The following is a 14,489-nucleotide window of genomic DNA, read 5'->3' as shown; positions in this document are numbered from 1 at the left end:
GAGGGATCACACCATCATGGTTATCTGGGTCATGAAGATCTTTTTTGTAAAGTTCTTCTGTGTATTCTTGCCACCTCTTCTTAATATTTTCTGTTAGGTCCATACCATTTCTGTCCTTTATAGAGTCCATCTTTGTATGAAAAGTTCCCTTGGTTATCTCTAATTTTCTTGAAAAGATCTCTAGTCTTTCCCATTCTACTGGTTTCCCTCCATTTCTTTGTATTGATCATGGAGGAAGGCTTTCTTATCTCTCCTTGCTATTCTTTGGAACTCTGTATTCAAATGGGCATATCTTTCCTTATCTCCTTTGCCTTTGACTTCTTTTCATAGCTATATGTAAGGCCTCCTCAGATAACCATTTTGCCTTTTTGCATTTATTTTTCTTGATGTCCTTTCAGTTCAGTTTAGTCACTCAGTCGTGTCTGACTCTTTGTGACCCCATGAATCGCAGCACGCCAGGCCTCCCTGTCCATCACCAACTCCCAGAGTTCACTCAAACTCACGTCCATCGAGTCGGTGATGCCATCCAGCCATCTCATCCTCAGTTGTCCCCTTTTCCTCCTGCCCCCAATCCCTCCGAGCATCCGAGTCTTTTCCAATGAGTCAATTCTTCACATGAGGTGGCCAAAGTACTGGAGTTTCAGCTTTCGCATCATTCCTTCCAAAGAACACCCAGGACTGATCTCCTTTAGAATGGACTGGTTGGATCTCCTTGCAGTCCAAGGGACTCTCAAGAATCTTCTCCAATATCACAGCTCAAAAGCATCAATTCCTCAGTGCTCAGCTTTCTTCACAGTCCAACTCTCACATCCATACATGACCACTAGGAAAACTATAGCCTTGACTAGACAGACCTTTGTTGGAAAAGTAATGTCTCTGCCTTTGAATTTGCTATCTAGGTTGGTCATAATTTTCCTTCCAAGGAGCAAGCATCTTTTAATTTCATGACTGCAATCACCATCTGCAGTGATTTTGGAGCCCCCCAAAATAAAGTCTGACACTGTTTCCACTGTTTCCCCATCTATTTCCCATGAAGTGATGGGACCAGATGCCATGATCTTCGTTTTCTGAATGTTGAGCTTTAAGCCAACTTTTTGACTCTCTTCTTTCACTTTCATCAAGAGCCTTTCTAGTTCCTCTTCACTTTCTGCCATAAGGGTGGTGTCATCTGCATATCTGAGGTTATTGATATTTCTCCCAGCAATCTTGATTCCAGCTTGTGCTTCTTCCAGTCCAGCGTTTCTCATGATGTACTCTGCATATAAGTTAAATAAGCAGGGTGACAGTATACAGCCTTGATGTACTCCGTTTCCTATTTGGAACCAGTCTGTTGTTCCATATCCAGTTCTAACTGTTGCTTCCTGACCTGCATATAGGTTTTTCAAGAGGCAGGTCAGGTGGTCTGGAATTCCCATCTCTTTCAGAATTTTCCAGTTTATTTTGATCTACCTAGGCTTGCCTTAACAGTGATATGTGAATGGCAAATGCTAATCACAAAAACTGTTCTTAATATAAAGTTTTAAGCAGTAATTGGAGGTGCAAGTTACTTTTATTTATATGGCTTAGTTTCTTTATATACTGCTTTTTCCCCTTACTTTTCTCTTGTTAATCATTCCTACTTAGATATTCTCTCCTGCAACCTGTTTTTCATAATGCTGTCTTTTGATATGATCATGGGATCTCCCACCTAGAGGATACATGTTTTTTTCCCCATGGTTCCTATTCACTGCTCCTTGAAGGTCAGGTAATGTCCGTATGGAAACTGATGAAAGAAACAGGACAATATAATTTTCAGGTCTTCTCCATCCTTTCTATAGAAGAATCTTGGAAGAAGGGTTAAGTTTTTAAGCCTAGCATAAAGGGGCAATCAAAATGTGATAGAGGCTAAGACTGAAAACATAAGGGCAAAACAGAGACCTTACTTACAATCTATATGAAGTTCAACCTAACTCACAAGACCAGAATTCTATACACACACACACACAAAAGTTGCAGGATTATGGACTCTATAGTTTCTTTGGCTGGTCCACTGTGCACATCTTGTTCATGAACTGGCCATCTATGGTAGGTAGCCAGCTGATTATTTGATTGCATTGAATGGTTTTGCTTTTCTGCATAACCAAGGCTCACAAGCTTGATTTCTATGAACATACACAAGTATGCCTACTGGTAGTATCTTTTGTGACATTTATAAAAAGATATCAGGATTATAACCACTAAGATTTGAACAGAGAATGAAACAGAGAAGGAATGAAAAAAAAAAAAAAAAGAGTTAGTGAGAGGGCACTGAGATAATATCCCCATGTAAGTTGCTTTAAAGATGTGTTCTTCACCTATATGAGTGCTTTCTTGCTCCTGCTCATGATTATTGCTTATTTAAGTTGTAAGTTTCATGTCTCTGTCAGTGATGAAGCCTCTGTGTGTCACAGAACTAGTCACAAGTAATGAAAGCATTTGCTCCATAAAACATTTACTGATCATCAGTTATGCAATTCACATGCTAAATACTTGGCTAGAACTGGAGAAACACAGAAAAGTCTCTCTGGCTATCTGGCTATAGCATAGTCGTTTTTTTTTTTTTTTTCCCCTAATTATTGATATATTATTTACCTTTACTGCCATAGCTATCAGACATTCACCAAGCACTTTGTGGGGGTAAATGATTGGAAATAAAAATTTCATAGCAGTAACCAATAACACGTACTTCTAACCTTCCTAAAGATGGAAGAGAGCTTACTAATCACTAAAAGCACTGTCTGATTCTATACTATTTGCTTCTACTGCATTAGTATGCTTTTTCAGAATCACTTGTCCTCCTCCCAATTATTATATTTCTCTCTTAGTACTGTCTATTTTTTTTAAAAAATCCATCTTGTGTCTCCCAATTGCCCAGTCTCAGAATCTGTTATTTTAAACTGTTTGATAATTCCCTAATTCTAGCCTCTTTGGTTCTGCTGTTGATTTCCAAAATGATTTCCATTGACATTGCTTTCTGTCAGGCTGTATATACTTTCTGCAATATCTTCCTAACATATCCCGGATTCCTGTTCAGCTGTGATCTAATTTATCTAACAAGATGTATTTTCCTAAAATAGAAGATACACTTTCCTAAATCCCCACTCTCCTCAGTTTAATTTATCATCAGTAATGGATCCCTACTGCCTATAGCATAGCTCCAAATGCCTGTCTTGAGTTCAAGACCCTCCACGATCAGGTGGTGGTCCTCCAGCAGTGAGCACAGTAACACGTGACCAAGGCAAGTAACATACATTATATTGCCCCACCTCATTTCCTTTGCCCAAACAAATCACTATTTTTCTTAACTTTCTCAAGCCATTGGCCATATTATGCCTTATATAACATATAGCAGCCACTTATTTTCTGTGTCATTATCTGATACACTAGCATGTGAGTTTCTCGAGGAAGATTCCATGCACAGTAGGTCTCTGTATTTTTCACAACAGCTATTTTGTTTTAATAAATGTCTGTTCAGTGATATGGATTAAAATGCAATGGAATGAAATGAAATGTCAAATCCTTTGGCAGGATTACATCTAAACCTTCCCATTACATGACTATCCAGATCATTTTAAAGGTCACTGGAAGAGATATTTCACAGTCTTGGCAATCCAAATGTTTGTGATTAACTAAGCTTTAAGGAAAAGATAGGTGACTGTGCTTCTAAGAGAACATTTAATTTGTATTAATCAGTACTTAACAAAGAACATTTACTAAAGTCATAATATCATGTACATGTCACACTGATACCTGTACATTCTATTTTTTTTTATAGTATGATCCATTTGCATTTTATTTTATTTTTTTTAATTTTATTTTTAAACTTTACATAATTGTATTAGTTTTGCCAAATATCAAAATGAATCCACCACAGGTATACATGTGTTCCCCATCCTGAACCCTCCTCCCTCCTCCCTCCCCATACCATCCCTCTGGGTCGTCCCAGTGCACTAGCCCCAAGCATCCAGTATTGTGCATCGAACCTGGACTGGCATCTCGTTTCATACATGATATTTTACATGTTTCAATGCTATTCTTATTGATTGCCAGGGTACAAATGCCAGGGTACTCAACAATTGACACATGTATACCTGTGGTGGATTCATTTTGATATTTGGCAAAACTAATATAATTATGTAAAGTTTAAAAATAAAATAAAATTGGAAGAATAAAAAAAAAAAAAAACAAAATCAATATACAAAAACCTGTTGTATTTCTATACAATGACTAAAAATATCAGAAAGAAAAATATTTTTAAAATCCAATTTACAATTGTATCAAAAGAATAAAATGCCTAGCAAGAAATTTAACTTTAATTTGCCTAGCAACAAGTTTGACCAATGAAGTAAATGACGTGTATGCTGAAAACTGTAAGACGCTGATGAAAAAAAACTGAAGACACAAATAATTGAAAATATATTCCATGCTCATTGATTGGAAGAATACTGTTAAAATGTCCATATACCTAAAACAATCAAGATATTCAATGCAATCCCTATCAAAATTCCAACATTTTTCATAGAAATAAAACAAGCAACCCTAAATTTTGTATGGAGCCACAAAAGACCCCGAATAACCAAAGAAATCTTTAAAAAAAAAAAAGAATAAAGCTGGAGACATCAAGATGCCTGATTTCAATTCATATTACAAAACTACAATAATCAAAACAGTACAGTATTGACATAAAAAACAGACATATAGATCAATGGGATAGAATAGAGAAATGAACTCAAGCATAAATGGTCAATTAGTTCACAGCAAAGGTCCCAGAAGATACAAGGGGGAAAGGACAGTCTCTTCAAAAAAATGGTACCAGGAAAACTAGACAGGAACATGCAAAATAATGAAATTAGACTGGTATCTTTTACTTTATACAAAAATCAACTCAAAATGAATTAAAGACTTGAATGTAAGAGCTGAAGCCATAAAACTCCTTGGAGAAATCATAAGTGGTAAACTCCTTGACATCGGTCTTGGCAATTTTTTGGATCTGAGCCCAAAATCAAAACAAACAAGAGCAAAAATAACTAGTGGGAATGTATCAAACTAAAAAGCTTCTGCACAGCAAAGGAAACCATGGACAAAATGAGAAGGTAATTATCAAATGGGAAAAAAAAACACTTGCAAAGCATATATCTGATAGGGGATTAATATCCAAAATATATATAGAACTCATACATCTCAACAGCAAAAAGATACATATCTGTTTTTTAAAAAAAGGTCAGAGGTTTTCTTTTTCCAAAGAAAACATACAAAAGGCCAAAAGACACATGAAAAGATGCTCAACATCACTAAGGAACTGCAAGTCAAAACCACTATTATCAAAAAGACAAGAAATAACAAATGTTGGGGACAATGTAGAGAAAAAGGAATCCTAATGCACTTGTTGGGAATGTAAACTGTCACAGCCACTGTGAAAAACAGCATGGATATTCCTAAAAATAATTAAAAATAAAACTTACATATGATCCAGCAATTCCATTTTTGGATATTTATCCAAAGAAAACAAAAACACTACCTTGAAAAGATATATGTACCCTCATGTTCATTGAAGCATTATTTACAATAGCCAAGATATGGAAACAACACAGGAGTTGTTTCCTAATTCATCATTGACAGATGAATGCATAAAGAATGTGTGATGTATATATATATTGGAATGTTGTATATATTCCACAAAAAGACAAAAGAATAATAAAATCTTGGCCATTTGTGACAATTTGGATGATCTTAAGGGAATTATGGTAATAAAACAAGTCAGACAAAGACAAATATTGTATGATTTCACGTACATGTGTAATCTAAAAGTCATTACAAACAAACAAAACAAAACTTACTGACAACAGAATGGTGGTTGCCAGAGGGGAGGGGGCTGGGGCACCAGGTGAAATGGATAAAGCGGCCAAAGAGGTGCAAACTTCCGGTTATAAAATATGCAAGTCACAGGGATGTAATCTATAACATGGTAACTATGATCAATAATATTTGGGTACATATTTAAAAGGTGCCAAGAATGTAAATCTTAAAAGCTCTCTTCACATACACAAAAAGGATTTTGAACTTTATATGGTGATGGATGTTAACTGTAGACTTATTGCACAGATCATTTGGCAGTATTTACAAATACTGAATCATTATACTGCTCACCTGAAATGAATATGTCAATTACACCTCAATAAAAAAAAATGGATGCTGAAAAGAAAATTTCTGTAGAAATTCTAATCACAGAAACAATAAATACTTGCAGGTAACCAGGGAGCATAACTGTAAATGTACAAGATAAGATGGAAATATTAAAATTATTAGATGCTATATTTGACAGGAAAGCACTGTTACAGATGTCCATTTTTCATTAAGCTTGGCCTGCTGTAAGCAGACCTTATAAATTGAAGGTAAAAACACGTTTAAAAAAATCTTGCCTTATTACGTAAATTTGCTTTTCAGGTAATCCCTACAGAGACTCTCTTCTGGAAAACCAAAATTTTAATAAATCACATAGCCACATTGTTCTCTTCCAGGAATATATTTGATTTTTTTTTTCAAGTATGAAAAGCCTAGCTATTTTGTATTCAAAAAAGTAAACACTGCAAAAATATTAGGCAAGAATTATTTTAAACCTTTTCTCATTTGAAGCTTTTGTTCTCTCTTATCTGAAAACATGGCATGTGTATGTATGTAATACACATATACACAGTTTGTTTTCCACATGAAAGCAAATAGCATAAAATATACTAACCTTATGTTGCTGTATTTGGCGTTTGAGGTCCTCAAGATCAGGTCCAAGGGGCTCTTTTTCCATTTTCCTTGTTCTCTCTTCTGTTTTTGTTAACCAGGCATTTAACTCTTTCAGCTGCTGATTCTGGAGATCCATGAGAACTTTATGTAAACTGAAAATTTGAAAGATACCTAATTATTGCTTCTGTCAAAGCAACTTTACTATTATTAAACCTATCACTAGGTAAAACTATTGACATTTGAATGTGTGTTAACATGGTTTGGCATTTGTTGGACATTAAGAAAGAAAGTGAATAAAACCCATAATCAATCACCTCTGAAGGTATTCTTTCTTCAGCATATGATAGTCCACACATTCCAATTTTTAGAACATTTCACACAGCTAACTAAATGTGAACATGATAAATAAAGTGAGAGCCATCTCTGGTAATTGAGCTAGTAATGTACCCTGGCAATTGTTTGCTTTTATGTCCATTACTTTAATATATGTGTGGTGGAAAACATGGCTACAAATTCTGTCATGCCATTAAGAGATGGAGTCAATGTTCCACGCTCATGAATATGGACTGGCCTTGTGATTTGTTCTGACCAACACAATATGGCAGAAGTGACATTATACAAGTTCTAAGCATAGGCTGTAAGGAATGAGCACCATTTGTATTCTGTCCCTTAGGATCCAGCTGCAATGCTGTAAGGAAGCCCAAGCTGACTACCGAATGATTAGAGACCATCCTGAGAGTAACTCTGGAGGATAAAAGGCAATCTTAAAAGTTATGCTTCCTGATGAATGAAGCCCGGTGAGTGACCCCAGCCATACCGCAATCTCAGAACAACCACCTAGATGAGCCCTGACCATATTCTTGATCTACAGAATCATGATGTAATTATAAATTTTTGTACTAAGCTGCAACTTTGGAGTCATTTGTTATGCACAAATAGATAAGTGAAATATTTTTTTTTTTTCTTTTTGTCAAGGATGTATACATTAGTGGGCTGGGCAATGGATTTAAAGTCCAAACACTTGGTTTTAGTTCACAGTCTGGCTATATGCCTTAGACTAAGTTTTTAAATCTTCTCAGTGTGAATATCGGCATCACAGACATGAGATGAAATCTTGCTTATCAACCACACAGCTTCATGCTGCTAAGTCACTTTGTGTCCGACTCTGTGCAACCCCAGAGATGGCAGCCCACTAGGCTCCTCCGTCCCTGGGATTCTCCAGGCAAGAACACTGGAGTGGGTTGCCATTTCTTTCTCCAATGCTTGAAAGTGAAAAGTGAAAGTGAAGTCGCTCAGTCGTGTCCGACCCTCAGCAACCCCATGGACTGCAGCCTTCCAGGCTCCTCCGTCCATGGGATTTTCCAGGCAAGAGTACTGGAGTGGGGTGCCATTGCCTTCTCCAACACAACTTCATAGTAAGGATAAAAAGTAAAATTTTGGTTATTTCATCTATTAATTTAACAAAATGTTGAGAGACAAAAGAGAAGTGTTAGTACAAATTTTAAGATAAATATTCTTTATGAAGGCATGTTTAAAGCATTTTTGAGAACCATAGTATACTGCAGACTGATCTTAAAATGTCAATAAGGAAGGCATAATTTCAATTATTTATTATTCTTATTTATAAAATTTTTACCAGAAATTTCCATTAATCAACATATTTAAACATATAAAATACACACATAACTGAGAGTGTTTAAAATAATTTCAGTTCAGTTCAGTAGCTCAGTCGTGTCCAACTCTTTGTGACCCCATGAATCGCAGCACACCAGGCCTCCCTGTCCATCACCAATTCCCGGAGTTCACTCAAACTCATGTCCATCGAGTCAGTGATGCCATCCAGCCATCTCATCCTCTGTCGTCCACTTTTCCTTCTGCCCTCAATCCCTCCCAGCATCAGAGTCTTTTCCAATGCGCCAACTCTTTGCATGAGGTGGCCAAAGTACTGGAGTTTCAGCTTTAGCATCATTCCTTCCAAAGAACACCCAGGGCTGATCTCCTTTAGAATGGACTGGTTATACCATTTATCATTACAGCTTTAACCTTTTAGAGACACAGGTCCCCTGAGGCACATTGTAATCAGAAGTCTATGAGAATGAGCTTTCGTTTATCAAACAGAAAAAGTAGACATTTTCTTTTTATGGGAAACAACATAAAGCATCCATTTAAGTGGAAGCAAAAACTCAAAGTTGCTAGTTTAAGTTTCTTAGACAATGAACACCATCCTGGCATTGCAAGGTATATAAATCTTTTACTTTATTGGTTCAGTCTATCCCTTGAGAACTGACTTGATAACAAGATTTCATGAGAATTGGCTGCAATATAATTCCTTGTGTTTGCTGTTTTTCCTGCCTGGTTTGTCCTTACATTGAGCTAAAAATCTCACATTTCAGAAACTAAAGAAAAACATTCCATATTATTATTTATAGTTGAAGAAATGTTTCAAGTCAAACATACATGTGTTAGTGTTAATAAGGAATTTCATTGTAAAATATCATTTTTTTAACTTTTGGAGAGATGTTTCATCTAACAAATATTCACTGGGTTCCACATCTATTCTAGAAACTCCTATTTGTTAGAGATGGACAAAAGAAAACATCCTCATATTCAAGTAGCTTAGAGACTTTTAAGGAAATATCTATGTCAACAATTATAACAGTATGAGGAAATCATTATGGTTATATTTGTGTACATTCAGAGGGGACATAAAAATGGCTCCACGTTGACCTGGGCTCTTTCCGAATGATGTCATTACACAACACAGAACCTGAGAGTTGAGACTTGAAGAACTGAGTCATATACTTATTAAATGTAGAATTACTGAGTACTTAGATACTACGAATGGTGAAGCGACAAAGACCTTTACAGTCATGGAGCTTACCTTCTGAATGGGGGTCACAGATAATATATAGCTCCTGAGGCCATTAATTAATTGTAATTGAGATCATGCTATGAAATGAAAGTAACTGAATTGAGTTCATGACGTAAGGAAAGACTTTTCTGAAGCACTAATATTTGAATAACTCTAAAGTCTTGAGGAGGTAGTGAAGAGGATGGGGTAAACACTTTCTAAATAGAAGGAATCACCTGTGCAAATTTTCTAAGGCATTAGAGGATCAGGAAGGCGTTTGATGATATAAGGTGTGGGAGAGCCATACAATGTCATACCCGACACTAACCCATGAGTTCTGGGAAATTTCTTGAGCTCTGCCTGAAAATGTGAAGTGTGAACCTCAAGTAACCTTTTATATTTAACAGTGATTTCGCCTTATGAACCTAGACTCAGAGACTATCCTCTAAGAATGGATGTACCAAAAAGTGCTTTCTCAGGTATTGCATCTTTTATAGGTGGAATGTAAAAATATGGAGCTGAAGGTTCTTGGAGGAGGGGCTGGCATGGTTGGGAGGAAAATGGTGTATGGGGACACTCAGTGTGCAGCCTGTGTGGTTCAATATTTTAATGACTGGTACAATCACATCACTGTATCCCAGCCAAAGAAATCCTGCTTTTCCTCTCTAGACCAATGGTTCTCAAAGTGTGGTCACTTGAAACAACAGCATCATTCCATCCTCTTGGGGGATGTCTTAGTGTGTGTGTGTGTGTGTGTGTGTGTGTGTGTGTGTATACACACAATGAGCTTATGTGTGTATATACACATACATATTTATATACAGTGTGCATATATGCGATTTTAATGCATATAAGAGATCATATCACTTAGGATGAAAAATCAACTAAAATTAAGTAAAAATTTACTATTTTAAGGAAAAGTATTAAATATATAATGATAAAGACAAGTGCAGAGATAGGAGAAATTGTGAAAGTGGAGCATAGTTAACTTGGTTTGAAAAACACTTAAAGATTACATTTGGTCCTCATTATCACTTAATGAAGTAGTTAATACTGGTATTTCAATTCTGAGGACACTGAGACTTGGAAAGGTTAAAGAACTTGCTCAATGTATCTCAGTGACATGTAAGTCAGTATATAAATACTAAGCTGTGACCCAGGTCTGTGCTCTTAACCTTGAATCATTTCCTTCTTTATTGATAAAACGTTATACTAGGTTGGGTCATATGAAATTGCTGGTGTTTGAGGTTTTTATTCTGTAAAAATGATACTTTCATTCTGTTCAACTGAAAACACTGTGAAAATGAGAAAGTCTACATTTCCAACTAACATTCTCAAGATGAAAATAAATTAGGGAAATTTATCAAATTCATAAAATAAAAATCTACCACCCACAGGCAAGGAAAGATTTTGCATTTTTCTTGGTTTCATTTTATGGTTTTCAAGTGGTTATTTAGAAAGGGACATAAAAATCAAAGGGACAATGGAGCATAAATATATGACTGGCACTCGAGAGAGGAAGCAGCTGAATTGGAATAAAATAGCTTCAGACAGAAGACAGTCCTGACAAAGTCTAGAGACAGAAGCATGTCAGGATATGACAGAACGAACTGCTGCGGCCAGCCTCCCACTGTAAAAGTACCTGAGGACAGATGGAGACCAGTGAGGCCAATACATGGAAAGAGCTTGCAACTCTGAGGACACAACTGAGTCACAGACTGAATGGTTTGGAGTCACTCCAACTGTAGATTTATTGTAATATAAGATGATAGATAATGGCTTTAACCAGTGCTTCCCAAATTTTAATGTGCATATGAGTCACCTGGGACTATGTCCTCATGGATTTTAACTCAGGGGGTCTGAGGAGGGGGCTGAGATTCTTCATTTCTAGCAAATGTCCAGGGGATGCCAATGGTCCTGGTGCATGGATCACACTTCAGGAAGCAATGCTGCAAACCACTTTGAGTCTGGTTATTTGTTAGGGGCAGTAAAAAGCACCTTGCTGCTGCTGCTAAGTTGCTTCAGTCGTGTCCAACTCTGTGCGACCCCATAGACAGCAGCCCACCAGGCTCCCCCGTCCCTGGGATTCTCCAGGCAAGAGCACTGGAGTGGGTTGCCATTTCCTTCTCCAATGTATGAAAGTTAAAGTGAAGTCGCTCAGTCGTGTCTGACTCCTAGTGACCCCATGGACTGCAGCCTACCAGGCTCCTCCATCCATGGGATTTTCCAGGCAAGAGTACTGGAGTGAGTTGCCATTGCCTTCTCCGAAAAAGCACCTTAAGGAATACCATTTTCAAATATTTGTATATGGAGGTCTGTCTCCCACCTCACATCCACTGCAGGAACATCACCTTCATGAACAGAAAAGAGATCAACGCAAACATAGGATTTGCTTCACAGAGACTCTGCTGGACTTGGGGGAAGCATTTATTCCCTAATCAGTAGTGCCCAGTAGAAAGTGAAAGTTGCTCAGTCATGACATTCAGTGAAGGTGAAAGTTGCTCTTTGTGACCCCATGGATTATACAGTCCATGGAATTCTCCAGGCCAGAATACTGGAGTGGGTAGCCTTTCCTTTCTCCAGGGGATTTTCCCAGCCCAGGGATCAAACTCAGGTCTGTCATTACCAGCAGATTTCTTACCAGCTGAGCCATCAGGAAGCCCAAGAATACTTGAGTGGGTAGCCCATCTCTTCTTCAAGGGATCTTCATGACCCAGGAATTGAACCAGGGTCTCCTGCATTGCAGGCAGATTCTTTATCAACTGAGCTACTAGGGAAGCAGTTTCTATTCTAGATCTGCTCTTGTTGTTCAGTTGCTCAGTTGCGTCTGTCTCTTTGTGATCCCATGGAGTATAGCATGTCAGCCTTCCCTGTCCTTCACCATCTCCCGGAGCTTGCTCAAACTCATGTCCACTGAGTCGATGATGTCATCCAACCATCTCATCCTCTGTAGTTCCTTTCTCCTCCTGTCTTCAATCTTTCCCAGCATTAGGGTCTTTTCCAATGAGTCGTCTGTACCCATCAGGTGGCTAAAGTATTGGAGCTTCAGAATCAGTCCTTCCAATGAATATCCAGGGTTGATTTCCTTTAGAATGGACTGGTTTGATCTCCTTGCAGCCCAAGGGACTCTCAAGAGTCTTCTCCAACACCACAGTTCAAAAGCATCAATTCTTCGGTGCTCAGCCTTCCTTATGTTCCAACTCTCACATCTGTACATGACTACTGGAAAAACCATAGCTTTGACTATATGGACCTTTGCCAGTAAAGTGATATCTCTGCTTTTTAATATGTTGTCTAGGTTTGCCAGACAATAGAGGTATTACCATCAATCCTAACGATACAGGAAATACTATTAGCCCCAATTTACAGATGGGTAAACAAAGGTTTACCTGAGTCAAAAGGCAAGCAATGGGGGGTGGGGGATGGGAATTGGGCATTGTGGCCCTGGGGTCTGCTTCACCATCATGCTGTCCAGGTGGCACTAGTGGTAAGAATCCACTTGCCAATGCAGGAGAAGCAACAGACATGGGTTTGCTTCCTTATCAGGAAGATCCCTTGAAGGAGGAAATGGCAACCCACTCCAGTATTCTTGCCTGGAGAATCCCACAGAAAGAGGAGCCTGGTGGGCTACAGTCTATGGGGTTGCAAAGAGTCGGACACAACTGAGCACACAGCACAAGACATACCTTTACTAATGTTACTTCATTTTTAGAGATAACTTTTAAATCTATTCCTCATTTCATTTATGTCAGTGATTATCAAGAAGGAAAAACAGGAAAATAAAAGGTCAGTTAGTAGGATTTTCTCAATTTTTGTCATTAACAGATCATTTTACTCTTTTTTCTCACTTAAATGAGGAGAGTCAAATCCTTTAGCATGAGGTCTCCATTAATGATAGAAACCCCAATACACTTTGAGACCCAATTTCAATCAAACATAAGGTGACAAGGGAAAATGAATGACCAGACATTTTAAACATTTGTAACGTTCCATTAAATGTATGAATCAGAAAACCTGATAAACCCCTGGCCAAAAAAGCAAACATTGCTTTAAAATAGAAATGCAATAGTGGTAAATTTAAAGAAAAGTTTCAGTAACACATGTACAAACACATAAAGGCTTTCTGTCATATGGCAGTAATGAATGGGCTATATGAAGCACATCCATATTTTTCAATTCTCACAGTTTTGAACATTTCTCAAAGCTCACTGAATGCCCTGTGAAACATAAAGCTCAAAACTAAGGATCCAATAAAATAGAGACCCCAAACGCATAAGACTCACCACCACTGTGACCTCTACCCTACCCCCTCTACTGCCACTGTCTCCATCACCAATCTCAGCCAGTTCCCTACATTTCAAGTCTATCACCAGCATTTTTGCAGGTGGTTAATCCCTCCATCTGCCCTGTACCTCCTTGCCTCAAAAAAATCCATCCTCTCTCCTCCAAGTCCCAGTGGTACCTTAAAAAAGACCCACTTGCAAAATCTGACACTGGTCAGTGGTTTTCTGTCTCTAAATCTTAGGCACTGGAATAGTAGGAATTTCCAACGGAGAATGAATGGCAGATAAAAGTCTAACAGAATCCTATGAAGGGTTTCTTTTTTTCCCACCAAAATGAATGCTCATTCTCTTCTCTACAACATCAGCACTCCCACCAATAGGTGCACTGATATCTTGGGTCAGGGGAGAAAGCACAGAGACCAGGTCATACACATTTTCCCAAAGCTCCCACTAATTCTCATCATTACCATTCTATTACACCTTGCAACCTGGTCTTGGAGACCACAGTCTTAATTCAACAGCCTCACAGGAAATATTTTAGAAAGAACTCGCCTGCAAAGTTTGCCTTTCAACAGAAATGAAAGTATCCACACTCCCTCAAA

General features: G+C 37.8%; 1 protein-coding gene across 9 annotated transcripts in view; it reads right to left on the bottom strand.

Annotated features, from left to right (window-relative positions):
* DMD (dystrophin) overlaps positions 1-14,489 on the bottom strand; it is a 2,236,915-nt gene that overhangs the window by 1,587,288 nt on the left and 635,138 nt on the right. For all 9 annotated transcript variants that reach the window (XM_024988361.2, XM_024988358.2, XM_024988360.2 and 6 more), the window contains one exon: positions 6,755-6,905. In XM_024988361.2, coding sequence (XP_024844129.1) covers positions 6,755-6,905 — 151 coding nt within the window. The remainder of the gene's footprint in view (positions 1-6,754; positions 6,906-14,489) is intronic.

The sequence above is a fragment of the Bos taurus genome, chromosome X (genome assembly GCF_002263795.3).
Source record: "Bos taurus isolate L1 Dominette 01449 registration number 42190680 breed Hereford chromosome X, ARS-UCD2.0, whole genome shotgun sequence".
NCBI classification, from domain to species: domain Eukaryota; kingdom Metazoa; phylum Chordata; class Mammalia; order Artiodactyla; family Bovidae; genus Bos; species Bos taurus.
The sequence above is the reverse complement of the archived record's forward strand: the minus strand, read 5'-3'. Positions and strand labels throughout refer to the sequence as shown.